Source organism: Miniopterus natalensis, chromosome 15, assembly GCF_054644295.1.
Source record: "Miniopterus natalensis isolate mMinNat1 chromosome 15, mMinNat1.hap1, whole genome shotgun sequence".
NCBI classification, from domain to species: Eukaryota; Metazoa; Chordata; class Mammalia; order Chiroptera; family Miniopteridae; genus Miniopterus; species Miniopterus natalensis.
Window position 1 is genome coordinate 38,310,287 of NC_142095.1, and position 14,832 is coordinate 38,325,118.

At 44.2% G+C, this 14,832-nt stretch overlaps 1 protein-coding gene across 1 annotated transcript in view; it reads left to right on the forward strand.

The window, feature by feature from the left end:
- CACNA2D3 (calcium voltage-gated channel auxiliary subunit alpha2delta 3) overlaps nucleotides 1-5,750 on the forward strand; it is a 556,479-nt gene extending 550,729 nt beyond the window's left edge. The window contains exons 34-36 of the mRNA XM_087825134.1: nucleotides 2,720-2,837; nucleotides 3,025-3,102; nucleotides 5,341-5,750. Of these exons, the coding sequence (XP_087681260.1) occupies nucleotides 2,720-2,837; nucleotides 3,025-3,102; nucleotides 5,341-5,433 (289 nt within the window). The 3' untranslated portion in view covers nucleotides 5,434-5,750. The remainder of the gene's footprint in view (nucleotides 1-2,719; nucleotides 2,838-3,024; nucleotides 3,103-5,340) is intronic.
- Nucleotides 5,751-14,832: the final 9,082 nt, after the last annotated feature.

Below are 14,832 nucleotides of genomic sequence, written 5' to 3' on the forward strand. Positions count from 1 at the left end.
TTCTGATTTTACTCTACCAGAAAGAAGAGCACGTAAGCAATGCTTTCTGCTCTTTGGAATGTGTTGCGGTTTCCAGTGTTTGTAAATAACTTAGGGGTCCAAATATATACTGACGGAAGATGATTTGACTTTGAGTGGTGGGAACACAATGCAATATACAGAACATGTGTTACAGAAATGTACACTTGAAACCTATAAAATCTTATTAAACAATGTCACCCCAATAAACTTAAATAAAAAAGAAAATAACTTACATTCTACATTGTTTAGATCTGAAGAGGTTTTGCTCAGTGTTTTCATCGATCATGCATTCATCATTCACTTTGGTATTTTTATCAGTTTGTACACTATGATCATAAACGTTCGTATCATTCCTTGATATACTATTATACTATATTATTTTAATATGAAAACTTATTCAGATTGTATGAACCATTTTCTTTATTACATTTTAATTATTTTACCATTTGAATATTTGCACAATAATATTAACCTGTTCCTGTTCCTCTCTTGTGTTGTTAGCATTTTTCTGGTAAATCTTCTCCTGTCATTTGACATCCCTCATCAGACATCCTTTCCAGGTCATTGTGTTTTAGGAGCGTCTGCTGCAAACATCATAATCCTGGTATTTTGTAAACGCAATTTAAGAGTCTCTGCCTTTTACTATGTGAATCTAATCACCTCACATTTATTGTGATTGGTAGTAATTTTAGATTTATATTGTCAGTTTTTCTGTGTGTGTGTATTACTTACCATGCTATTTTTAACTATTATCCCTAAATTTTAAAACATAATTTTCTATCATTATCTACAGTTACCTAGAATCAATTTTCCTCTGGACCTAACATACATTTTACTTCCTTTATGTTGCTCTGTTTTCTTCATCGTAAGTATTCCCATTGAGAAGGTGGTGTCATCCTCACTCCTCTTTAAGTAATTTGTTTCTAGAGAAGGTTTTAGGATTGGTCTATATCTTTAATGATTTGACGTTTCATTCATGCTCGAATGGGCCCTTTCTATGGAAAAAATAGAATTTTTCATCAATTGGAAAACATTCTCTCCCTTTGGAACTCTATTTCATATTTTTATCTCCCTCTCCTTTATTGTACATCTGGTAGATTCATTTGGCTTAATTTTCAAGTAAACCATTTGTTCTTTAAAGAGTTGTATAATCTTGGTTTTACATTATTCCAAGACTCTGTTCACTTTCCTCCAACATGGGAGTCATTGGTTCTCTGATGAGAGCCATCTCAGGTAGATTATTTCAATTCTGATAGGCATAATCCATTACAGAGGCCAACCGCTAAAGCAATGTCTTTGTTTAGGTGAGAAGACACCTAGTGCTAAAAGGGGAAAGCAAAGCAGAGATCTTTAAAGTTTTATTGAGACAGTTAGCAAGGCTGCATTTTTTCTTCAAGCCAGGTGTAGTTGTGGGGAAAGGTGAGAAAGGGAGAGAGCAAGTATCCCAGAGTGTGGATGGTGGGTTAGGCACTGGGGGAACATTGCTGAGCAGTGGCATGCCCTGTTTCCTGCTATGGGTCACAAAAATCAACATAATTGCATCCTATTAGACGAACAGGCACTGGGCATTTGAAGAAAGGAAGCCAGTTGTGTTGTCTCAGAGGCATTCTTGGATAATTTAACATCTGAGGTGGTAACAGGTAAAAATAAAAAGGGATCCTTCCCCTTCTTCCTAATTCCCCGCAAAGCAGAAGGATGCTTCTTCATTGGAAGACTTGTGTAAAGCATGGTGAGGTGATACACTCCAGAGAACAGAACAAATTAGCTGAGAGAAAGATGAACGAAGAGAAAAATTATGGAGGAATTGAACATTTTGTTAGGCTATAGTCTCTGTCATCCAACTAAATTGAATTCGATGAAATATTCTGAAAAGTTATCTGACAGGGGCTCTAGGCCTGGGGCTAAATACTTAGCTAAGCTGTTGGCTCTGAAAGAATATGGGATTTTGGTCTCTAATTTGTTCCTCCAAAATGTCAGCAGCATTTCTTGTTAAAGGAGTATTTTTATGGTGGCGTTACTTTGTCATTTCACTGTGTTGGGTAACGGAAGAAGCGGGTGTCATTAACCTTTACTGATGGACCCAGAAGGTCAGAGCCGCTGGAGAGCCGCAGCAACAGCACAATTTGGACTTGAGAAGGGTAGGACTTGTTAAAGGGCTGGCGTTAATTTCCTCCAAACACTGTGCCCTGTCATGGGCAGGCATCCTGCAGAGTGGCGCAGGGAAGGGTTCAGGAAGTTCACCTCATCTTTTGTCATCAGTGTGACAGAGCTTCAGTCTATCTTTGAGGAAAAGAGAGAAATATCCACTTCCAAGAACAGCAAATGCAACTTTTGATAATGCTTAGGAAGGCAATGAGGCTTGGAAAAGCCTATAACCCCTTGGACCTTGGCAATTGAGGCAGAATTAGCCAAATCCGAGTCTACTGTTTACACATATAAAGTTCCAGTCTTCCCGAGGTGAGTTTTACGAGCTGTGTCTGGCTATAGCTATAAGTTCTAAGCTATCTTTTTTTTAATGAAGCTCAGTATCTGAAGGTGAAGAGCCTATGGAAAAAGGCAACTTTAGAAGGAAAGCAGTCTCTGAAGCTTGTTTTCCAAAATAGAGTAGTTACCCTCTGGGGAAAAAGTTTTCCTCATGGCTCTTGACTTGAGGAATGGTAAGTGACCCCTCGCTGTGTCTGACCCCTTGTTCCCGCAGGTCCTTTGTCATCCAGCAGATCCCCAGCAGCAACCTGTTCATGGTGGTGGTGGACAGCAGCTGCCTCTGTGAGTCCGTGGCCCCCATCACCATGGCGCCCATCGAAATCAGGTATATCCTTCCGGGCATGGGGCGGCCACTGCGCTGAGGCTGGTAAGGGCCCCACAGCCGGGATACCTGGGGGAGAAATATTCTCGTGTTATCGGGGGGGATTGTCAGGGGAGTTCAGTGTTAACGTGTAGTGCCGATGCAGAGTGAGGGGAAGCAACATTTTGGGAATATGCCTTAACTACGGTCAACATAACGAATCTCTTAAGTGTGAACGTTTAAAGGCCCAGAAGATCAGAAGGCGCCCGGAGTCTTGCCATGGCTTCCATCCCGAGGTCAGTCTGAAAACCCTTCCTGTTCTCTTTCCCATCAGATTTGCCATGAGAATCTCACTATAGCTAAAAAGTTTACTCGTGAGAAGACCGTCCTTTTCAGGCTTGGGAAGGAAGGGTGTGCAGGAAGGCCGACGGGTCCCCACGCTCGGTGCCTTCCCAGCCTGCGCTCATAGCCTGTGCTCATTACGCCCACGATAGACTCACAGAGCCCCCCTCCTGTCTTGCCTGCTGTGGGCGTGCTGGCATTTTATCACCTTCCACTATTACGTTCAAAGTGGCTCTGATCATCTTAGTTCACTTATTTCAAATTATGCTGAAAATTATTTCCCCGGCTTACGTTTAGACAACCTTTTATTTACAAGAACTTCACACAAGGCAAAAGTGGCAATATTTATACCATGGAGAGGGTCCCAGTGTATGAAGGGGGGTGATCAGCCTCTAAATCCCTAACCACAGGAAGTCACAACTACAGGGTGCTCCATTTACTCTGAAAGCCATGATCAGAGCAAAATTAGGCTAAGTGCTGAGAAACGTGAGCTTCCCATAGATTTAAGTGACTTACGAGAGAATACCTCCTGCAATACTGTGAGCCAAAATTTTAAGTATAAAAAAAATTTTTTTTTAATTAAGTTCACACCCAGCCTGAAAAAATGGGAGGCTTGCCTAGACCAATTACTATAGGGAAACTGGGAAGCTATCTGTTTTTTTAAATGCCACAGACCCAGCTAAGTATTAATCTCAGCTTTAAATAGCAAATGATTTTAATGTTATTTAAACTATCTAAGTCCTAGAACAGATTTTAACGTCAGTACAGCACCAATAAGAACTTGGAATTTATTGAGAATGTTTCCTTCTATATTCAAATGGGAGTTCAAGTTCAGTAGCAACATGTTATACATATATATGCTCAAAGGCCTTTGATAAAATTCAGTGATCACCCCTAATAAAAGCTCTATGTAAAATACAAACACAAACAGTAGTCCCCAAAACACTACAATCACTTCAGTCAAACCAGAACTGCCTACTTGGACAACTAAAGTTAGGAGAGTAAGATCTTCTAGCGTTAATAAGATAATCTGCTTTGGTAACTTGATACAAGACAAACATTTTTAAAAATCCGCATTTTTTCTGTAAGTTTCTGGACTTACGAAGATGAGGTCAGTGGAACAGAATAGAAACTCTTGTATGTGACAAAGGTTCAATTCAAAAGGAAGAATATAAATTAGACTGAAATAGTAAAATAACTGTCTCACAGGAAATCCTAGGGATTTCAGAGATCTTCCTACCTAAGAAAAGAAAGCTATGGAAGAAAAACTGACTTATTTAACTATGTAAAAATTATAACTTTTCTATGGAAAAAGATTACTTAAAGTCAGTAGCCAAGTTATAGAACTTGGGAAAAAAATGTATAAATCAAATTATAAAGAGGACTTTTAAGTTGATAAGTCAAACAACTACATATAAAAATAAGCCACGATCATGAAAGATACAAGTCACGGGGTGATCGGAATATACAGGTAGCAATGAAATGTCTAGTTATAGCCACTAAAGGCAAAATCCCCTTTAGGCCTGCACTCCCAAGACTGGGCATCTCTGCCACAGGCAGGGGCAGGGGCACATATCATTGTCTGGTGAGGACCTACATTCAGCATTCTTTGTAGCAGTAAGAACAGAGGCAAAAATGAATGCCCATCAATAAGAAAATAGCTGAATGAAACAGAACTAGAACAGCGGCATTGCAGAAGCTTGTATCAGTCAGTGGATAAAAGCACGCTGCAGAACGTAATAAATAATATTTCATTTTTGTAAAGCAGGCTCCCCCTTCCTCCAAATGAAAAAAAAGAAGGAACCAAACCTTGCATAGCCAAAAAGAATCAACCCCCTTAGATGTGATTTTTTAAACTTACATTCTGACGGGGTAGAATTAGAAAGCCAATATTTTGCTTCTACCATAGGATCCCAATGGAAACCTGCACCAATAAATAGCCCTTGAGCCCTCGAATGTTCTACATAATAGCTTGCAAAGGGTAATTTTGAATGTGTTACACATTTACAACAGAAATCAGAGATTCTATCGCTCACTTGATGAAATTTAGACAAGTTCGCTTCCCTGCATGACCTAGGTCCTGGAGACTGTTCATACAATGGAAGAGTGGGGAGGGTCTGGGGCCTCAGAATAACTTGCCCAGCGTGCGGGGCCTTGGCCTCGGCTCTGAGCAGCCCCGCCTTTCCCCGCAGGAGAACGCCAGGGAGTGCGGGGGTGCGCCCAGCCTCCAGGCCAAGGTGGGCCTCGCCCTCTTCCCCATGCTCCCGATGCTCTTCTTCAGGTGACACCGACCGACACGTTCTCTTGGCATGCTCAATTATGGATAAACTGTGAACCGAAACATGGTGCGACATAGGAGACATGGAATAGAGTCCAACCATCAGCATCTCATGATTTTAAACTGTGCGTGATAGAAACTCTTACAGACATGTTGACAAAAATGTTATCTTTTTACTTTGCCAGTCATGTAAATGTGAGTTTGCTACCTGATAACCACCCTTCATCAGAAACGGGACTGCCAGTGGGCAGCGTCCCTTCTGCTTGAGACCCATCGAAACCAATTTAAAACTGTGTACTTTTTAAATAAAGTATATTAAAATCACAGCCTCCTTGTTTGGGTTTTATCATCACTTTATCACCAAGGATGCAGACTGAGTAGTACATGAAAAGTTACCCATTCCAGACACCAGGAGAGGATGGTTTTTGGCAGAGACTCTGCTCTAAAGCAGATTCTAAGCAAATATTTAACAATTGTTTTGATGCTCCAATCTCAGTTATAAAAATATTTACAGGAGGAAATAAAAATATCATCTACATGGGGAAATTTATTACATAGAATCCTGAATTTTATTGAACTAAACTTCAATAGAAATCATAATATGGATGAGAACACATGCTCCCATAATATTCAAGTTTTGAACTATTTGGCAGTGGGAATAAAGAAGCCATAAATCCTAGGAATTCATCGTGAGAAGACTTGAAGAAGGAAAGGAACAATGACTACAAATGGCTCCCGAGCTTATGGCTTGAGCGTTTGGCTTCTGGCTTTTCCCATAAACAAGAGATGAAATTAGATCTCAAATATTACAAGATGTGAAACTACCCAGACCTGTAAGCATTCCTAAAACACTGGATCCTGGACCAAAGAAAACAGATTCCATTGTATCATGGTTACCAAATAAAGTGAAATAATTTCCGTGCCTAGGTAGAATCGAGATGCCTTGCTTTATAGGACAGACATCTAAAAGCCATGTGGGGAACACCACTTAAACCTTTAAAAAACACACACACATCCTGCTTTTGATATTTTAGAAAAACTGATGTTATCATACTACTTTATAGTGAAATGATTCTAATATTCACAGGAATACCAATGCTACATTGCTGTGCTTCTTTAGATTGTGATGCCCCTAGTGTTGTTAATAATATAACAAATACTATGACTTGCCAAGCTGCCAAAAATTTAACAACAGTGTGGCCCTCGTATTGTGACATTGTGGTCATTGGTACTCTTCATTTCTGTGCACTAAGTAAATGAATGAATTCATTTGTTGCTCACACAAACATCCAAGTGCATGATATTTACACTAACCAATTACAGTGTAATGTTTTTCCAAAAAGAACATCACACGACCTATCATGCTCCATTAAAATTTGAAAGAACTGGCAACAATAGGTCAAGTATATTATGCTATAATGCCCATAAATTCATGTTAATGATGTAAAATATGTGCAATATAAATATTCACAATTTCACTCCCTATCACATTCTAAAGAGCAGAGTGGCATCGTTCTGAATACATTGCTTGTGACAGAAAGAGCACAGCTGGGCCACACTGTTGACCGTGGCGTTGTCAGGCATCACCTGCCTGTCAGTGACCCACCAGCCCAGTACCTCGGATTCTCTGTTCCCTCAATGTCTTCTACCAAAGGCCACTCCATGTGTCTTCTTGGATATCTAACACTTTTCTCCAGCGTATTGTGTCGAAAGCAGAAGTCTCGATCCCTCTCTACCACACTCTTCTTCCTACTGACTCAGCCCCTCAAACCGAAACCCGGGAGCCTCCTTCTTCCGCATTTTCCCCCCGGCCCACCATCCAGCCAGTTTCTCGAGCTCTGCTCCCCGCTGCCACCCTCTTCCCAGCCTCTGCCAGCCCCTCACATTGCATCCCCGTTGCCCTCGCTCTCAGCAACCCCCAATCCAGGTCCGTGCTCCACGCAGCAGCCAGAGCAATTTCTCTAATACAAATATCAGATCACACCTTTGCTCACTGCAACTGGAGATATGCAGACCCGCGTCCTCATATGCAGACGTGGTTCTCAAACTCGGCTGTGCCTCCGAGTCACCTGGGCAGCTTTTAAAAACCCTGGCTCTCCAAGGCAGGACCCAGTTTCCATATTAAAAATCTCTCCATGCTGCTAATACGAAGCCACGTTTGAGAACCACTGGCCTGTGGGCCATAGGCTCTCTCCACACCCGCATCCGTGATGATCTGTGGCCAGTTTCTCCTGCTGTAGGGTGGCTCCACGAGGGCGACGACTTCTCCGACGTGTGGCTTTGTCTCCAGCTCCCAGAGCACAATCTGGCACAAAATAACAGTCAGACCACCCCAACAATCACCAGCCCAGCAGTGGATGCTCACTGAGCGCTGACTCTCTACCTGGCGCTGTTTAAAATACTTATTTGATTAACCTGTGTGATCCAGGGAGTAGATGTGGTTGCAGGGGAAGAAACAAGGGCACAAGGAGAGAAAGTCCCCTTCCCAAGGTCACACAGCTGGAAAGTGGCAGAACTGGAGTTTGAACCAAGGCAATTGGGCTCCAAAGTCTGGGTGCTCAGCCAATCAAATACTGAATGAATGAATGAGTGAATGAATGAATGAATGAGAACAACCTTGTGCTACATTCCAGCATATACAAACCCTCACCCTGGAGCTGCTCTCCTCTGCGTTTCCCCCTCAGCCCACCATTCAGCGAGTCTCGTGAGCCCTGTCCCCACCCCTCACCGTCCCTCGCTGCCACCACCCTCCCTCCAGCCCTCGCCAGCCCCTTGCCCTGCACCCCACTGTCCTCTCTGTGTTGCATATTTGCCGTCCTGGTTTCCAAACGCCTATGCCACACCTCCTCTCTCCACCTTACCAGCTCGTGAGCCTCTCTCTCCAGGAGCAACGACGCAAGTGTCAAACGGAGATGCTGCCATCTTCCCACGAAGCCTCCTGACCTGCCTCGTCTCAGCTCACTCTCGGCCCTCTGCCCTGAGGCCACCATGAAGGGTCCCTGTCCCGTCTGAGGCAGCTGCAGCCCTGGACGTGGGCCCTGCCTCCCATTCTCTTTTGCCGCCTCCCCTCCAGGGCTTTGCTCCCGGGTTTGTCCCTCCCTCTTGTGCATGAGTAGCCCCCGCCTCTCCCCAGGACCACCCCTCTGCGCACACAGCCCCTGGTGCCCCCACTTGCAAAGACCCCGCCTGACCCACCCTGTCCAACCATCGCTTTTTTCCCTTCCCTTGCACAGCTCCTAAACTTCCTAAAGCCCCTGCCCGCGCTCCCTGGCTCCACTCTCACCTCACTCTTCCCTCCAGTCCGCCTCCTGCACTGAAAGGCTCCTCCTGAGGCCGCCCGGGGCCCCCGTGGGGCCAAGTCCAGCAGTCACCTTCCTGCCCCGACCTTACATGTCCTCTCCGCTGCCAGTTCTTAAAGCCCTTTCTTCTCCTGGCCCCCGGCCCCCTCCTCTGCCGGCTTCCCTCCTCCCTCCTCAGGTGCCCCTTCTCTCTTCACAGATGAGGGTCCCCCCTCTCCCTTCCATTTGCCATGTCCCAGCCGTGCCCTGAGGCCCCTTCTCTCCAGCTCCCTCCCGCCCTCGCTCATCTCATCACGCCCCCCAATTCTAAAAGCCAGTGCTACGTGCACGACTCCCAGGGCCTCCTCTCGGGCCATGACCCCCCCACGGAGCCCGGACCCGCATCCCCAGCTGCCACTCCACTTGTCCCCCGCATGAATTGGAGGCATCTCTCTTCTGATTCGCCCCCAACAGATCTGTGTTCTCCCCTCCGACCTGCGACATCCTGTCTCCTCACCTCCACAAACAGCCTCCCCAGGCCCAGCACCGCCAGCCAGTGGCAGAGCCCAGATGCTACCAGCGGCCCTTTCTCATCTCCTCACACACACCCGGCCCCCAGGAAGTCCTGCTGGCTGTCCCTCCAAAAGACATTCTAAGTGTCCTGCTACGTTCCATCTCTGCCACGGACCTTAGCCAAGCCGTGGGACCCACAGAGCAGCTGGAGCGGCCGGCTCCGCGGTCCCCGGACTGCCCCTCGCTGCCCTCGCTCCAGCCTCTGGATCCATTTTCCTCATAGACGACAAGTCGCGTTGCACCGCTTTGCTTACCGTTTCACTGGCGGTGCACTTGGGTCTCCAAGTTATTTCAAAATGCATAAATAGCATAAGATGGCTTAATGGGTGATAGAAATATGGCTACATGGCTAGATGTGATAAAGAAAAATACAATACAATGTTCATTATTAATTCAGATGGTAGAGGGATGAGAGTTGAACTGTAAAATTCTTTAAACTCTCTTGTATATTTGAGCATTTTTATAATAAAATTCTGGGAAAACGAAGTTTAAAAGAAATCTTCCCATTGCACTTAAGGGGGGAAAAATCCAAGCTCTGAAAATCTGTAAGTTCTCGCCTGCATTCTGATCCAACCTCCCAGCCATGCTCCCCCCCTACTACCAACAAAATGCTTCTTTCCCTCCTTCCTTGGTCCCTTCCACACACTAGCCTTGGTTCTGCCTCAGGGCCGTGGCACTGGCTGGCCTGCTGCCTGGAACGCTCTTCCCCAGGGTCTTCTTGTAGCTGGCATCGCTTTTACCATTCAGATCTCAGTTGACGTGTTACCTCCGAAGGGAAGCCTTCTTGGCCCTTGAAACTAAGTATCTGTCCAGCAAGTCCCTATCATGTGGCTCTACTTTATTTTCATTGCCGCCCTCGGCACCCCCTGCATTGCTCTGTCTTCGTCATTGTCTACCTTACCAATGAAAATATGTTCTATTAAAAATAGGGATTTTCTATGTCTTCACTCTCATGCCCCAGGGCTCATTAAACGTCAGTTTGTGAGTAATTGCTACAGCAAGCACTGGGAAGTAGGCATAGACATACCCTAATTATGCACACAGAGCCTGGCCTCCACGGCCTGTCTCCTTCCTTCTGAAGCAGGTGTGTCAATACCTACATCGCTGCTGAGCAATTCCAGGGCTTGCATTCAAAATCGTTTATTTTGAAATCAGTACCTCAAAGAGATATCTGCACCCTCATCTTTATTGCAAGATTTTTACAATAGCCAAGGCATGGAAATAACCTAAGTACCAGTCTCCAGATGAACGGATAAGATGTGGGATCGCCAACTCAACAAGGTTTTGTCTGAAATGAAAGCTCTTTCTTAGTAGGATTCAGTATCCAGTGATGCCAAAAGTTCAGAAAGACAGCTCTGGATTAAAGCAAGGAGAAGCAAACCTGCCCAGGCCTCGGAGTGATAACAGGGACGGGAGCAATAAGAAAATGGGAAGCCACATGTGTTATGTGCTCAGAATGTCGCCAGCATGGCACTAAGCGCTTGGTTCACACTGGCTGCTGTAGTGGGGGGGGGCAGGGTTGAAGAGTTTGGTCTGGTTTCAAAACCCTCCGTCTTACCCACCTCCCACACCGACTTGACGGGAGGCACTCTGACCTGTCCTTCCAGCTTCTGTCATCTCTCCCAGCCATTTGTGCCCACCCACTGTGGACTGTGGAGCAAACCCAGCCCTGAGGCCCGACTGCACGGCTCCCATCCCAGGACTAGAGGGGAAGTCCCTTGAGGGGAGGGGAGACCCTGGTTCTGTATCCCATTGCTCACACAGTGGCTGGAACAGAGGGAAAGATCTCAAGGCCCCTTCAGTTAGTCACGCAGTCCCGTCCATCTCTCTTTATGTCCTACACATCTGGCCCCTCCCTTACCCCCCACCCCCCCATCCCCATCTGCTTCCTGCCCTTGCCACTCCTCACGGACGGGACGGCCTCCCTGCCTCAGCTCCATCCTCTGGAGGAGGAAGGTGTACAGAGTAAATCTCCGAGTCAGACAGATGAGAATTCGAGTCTTGGCTTTGTAGTTTACTGAGTAAGCAAAGTAGCTCTGGATCGGTTTCTTAGCCTGTCTGAAATGTGGTCCTCTCACCTGTAAACAGGTGTACTAACGGGCATCCTTAGAAGTCAATGTCCTGTAGGTCAAGTTTAACGGTGGTGCCTGGCACGCAGGAAGCACTCACTAAAATCATCCATTATTCAGATTCATGGTACAGGTTGTATGCAATCGAAATAACAGCCATCTTGGGTTATCCCATTTTTCTGTTTAAAAAAATCTCAAGGGGCTCCCTCGTGCCCACCAGGTAAAGCTCTGACTCGCCGTATCTTCCCAGGATTCACACCAGGACCAGTTCTTAGGCATTCCGCCCAATGCTGCCCACAGACACACAGTGTGAGCCCAGAGATCCTTGTCTGAACCTCACATCGCTCCCTTTCCAAATTTCAAATAAAAATTCCCAGCCACATGGTAGGCATCTTAAGTGATTGCAGACCATTGCCCCTTGGAAGCGTATGAAACCCATTTTGGTGAAAGCCTGTGGCAAGAGGCCTGACGATCGCCATGAAACCTCTCCTAATGAATCGCAGTTTGGAAATAAGACTGGCTTTTTTTTTTTTTTTTTGGTTTTAGAAAGAATGAAATTATTCTAAGAGCTGATGATAGAAAATTAGCTTGGTGTGGGGAAGGCAAAGGTGCTGCTACTCCTGAAAGGACAGGTCTTTGGAATAAAACTTTTAAACCCGCCAGAATTACAGTGCAACCTTTGTTTGTAAACTCCTAAGATTATGGGTTTAGATTAATTCGAGTTGAGTCCTTTCCAGTTACCATTAACCTACCACTTGAATTCATCATGCAATCATGACTCAGTAAGTCCTTCAGAATACCACTTTCAAACATGATGGGAATTAGACAGACTTTGTAAATATTTGAAATTGCCAGTTTAAAATTAATTTGACTCCTTTGCTTGCTGGTTGCCAGCAATTTATGAGAGTTGGAGCTTTTTCTGTAATTCTGTATATCATTCATGAGTTTTTTTTAAACAGCTCATTTGGAAAAAGCCTACGGTGGAACTTGGTGTCTCCATTGTTATAAGTATTTCCATTTCTCCAGCTCCTTGCCAACACTTCTTACTATGCTCTTTTCATTCTGGCCATCCCAGTGGGCGCGAAGAAGTATCCCGCTGTGGTTTTGATTAGCATTTCCCTGAGGGCTAATGATGTTGAGCATCTTTTCATGTGCTTATTGGCCATTGGTATATTTTCTTTGGAGAAATGCCTATTTGGAGCCTTTGCCAATTTTTTTTTTAATTGGGCTATTTGTCTTTTTATTGTTGAACTGTAGCAGTACTTTATATATCCTAGTTACAGGTGCCTTCTCAGGTACATAATTTGCAAATATTTTCATACATTCTGTGGGTTTTCCTTTTTGTTTGTTTGCTTGTTAAATGATAAACTCTGTTGCTTCCTCCCTAGAATTCCTGGCATCTCTCTGGCTTACAAAATTCGTTCACATTTCTCTATGGATGTTTCCAAGAATTTTACACCTTTTATGTCCAAAGCTGAACTTTGTACCTTTATCTTCCCTACTCCAGATTCACTTTACAATTATAAATCTTTTCAATTCAGCCAACTGGTCAACCAAGGTAAAAACAAACTCTTCTTTCTTTTCATCACCCACCTCAGGTTCTGTCAAAAACCAAGTAATGTTCCATTTCTACCTGCGTCCAGATCTTTGAAATCCTGCTCCATTCACTATCAAAGCCTAGGTCATGCTTTAATTCTGCCTCTTCTGAACTCTTTCAACAACCTAATCCATACACTTGCCTTTGGTCCAGCCCTTCAAAATGCTAACAGAATGATGACACTCCCATGGGACACTATAAATTAATAGTTACAAGTGCTGGTTTTGAAACCCAACATCCCTAGTTCAAATCCTGGCTCTTCCATTTAACCTCTGTTCCTAAATTTCTCATCTGTAAAATGAGGAATGACAATAGTTCCTACCTCATAGAGCTATGTGAGGATTAAATTGTTATATGAAAAGTGCTATTAAAAAATGCCTGGTATATAACAAGTATTCAGTAAATGTTAGCTAATATCATTATTGTTATAATTAGTTCCATTTTTACCATTAATTAAAACTTTCCCAAGGCTTTGCTAACCTATGGAATAAAGTGGAAATGTGTTGCTTTGTTACCCAAGGCACTCCATGATCTTCAATGTGAGCTGAAAAAAAATGACTGTGACCACAAAATCCTTGCAGTTGTTGTATATCTCCACTTTTCAAAAGGTGATGCCAAGTTCAGAATCGTCGGGTGTAACTTCTTTCCAGGTGGTGGTGTTTTGCTACTACTACAGAACACATGTAATGGGCTTACTCCTGACCCGGCAGAATGCTAACACTTTCTCCGCACTGTCCGCCTTAATTCTCACAACGGCCTTAAAAGGCAGTTAGGGTTGCTATGAGTCCAACTTCATAGCAGAGACAGATGAGGGGGTAAGTCTATTGTCCAAGATCACACAATTAGAAAGTAGAAAACCCTGGATAGAGTCCCAAGTCTCTTGGACACCATGTCTTAAGGCCCTGGCTCTGCCTCAGGAAGTTTCTGAAGGGATGTCCATAGACAGACATGCTCAAAGGCAGTGTGGGAAGGAATTTCAAGTACTTATTTCATATTTGTAATTCCTGAATACAGTACATCTTCCATCTGGGAAGTGTATACACTGTTCTGCAGACATCTGAAAATTCCTGGGACAGAGACATCTGAAATGTAGTTTCTGAAAGCTCTTGCTAAGCAGAAATATTTCTCCTTTGGAGGCGGGGGGTCAGTGTCTCCCTTTGCTGGCTGGACTACCACCGATGAACTCAATTGGTTGAAGCAAGTGGGTCTTAGGCCCAGCTTTCTCCTTTCCCAGGCAGGTCCTCACCCGTGGCGAAGGATCAGGGGAGAGTATGGATACTCAGAGAGTCAGGATACTCTTCAGAAAGTAACTCTAGGTACTTGGGCAGTGGCGAGTGACGCGGGGCTGCCGTCCTAATAACCAGAGGCAGTGCAAGCCTAACTGCGTGCACAGGAGGTCTTCATTATCCAAAGATAATTGGTCCTGGAAAAATGCTACTTAAAACAAAGCCATCAAAAATAGGAACTAAATTGTCAAAATAAACTGTAAAAAACAGTCACTTGAGGCTTTAACCTAAAAACAAAGCTAGCAATTATGAAAACAAGCTTATTTTATTTAATATTAACAAAACAGAGCATAATAGAGGGATACATTAAAATTGCTCCCTCTTAGAAAATATATGGTATGAATTGAGTGGGGATTTTTTCAGTAGTTCCGACAAAGTGGTATAATAGAAAAATTCAACTTGCCACATTATCATAAACCATCTCTCTTTTTCAAAGTTATTTAAGGATTTCACATTTCCTGAGTGTCTTTTTAAAAAATCCTCACCCAAGAATATGTTCATTGATTTTAGAGAGAGGAAGCGAGAGAGAGAGAGGCATCCATGTGAGAGAGAAACATCCATCAGTTGTCTCCTGCAGGCGCCCGGATGGGGGATTGAACCCTC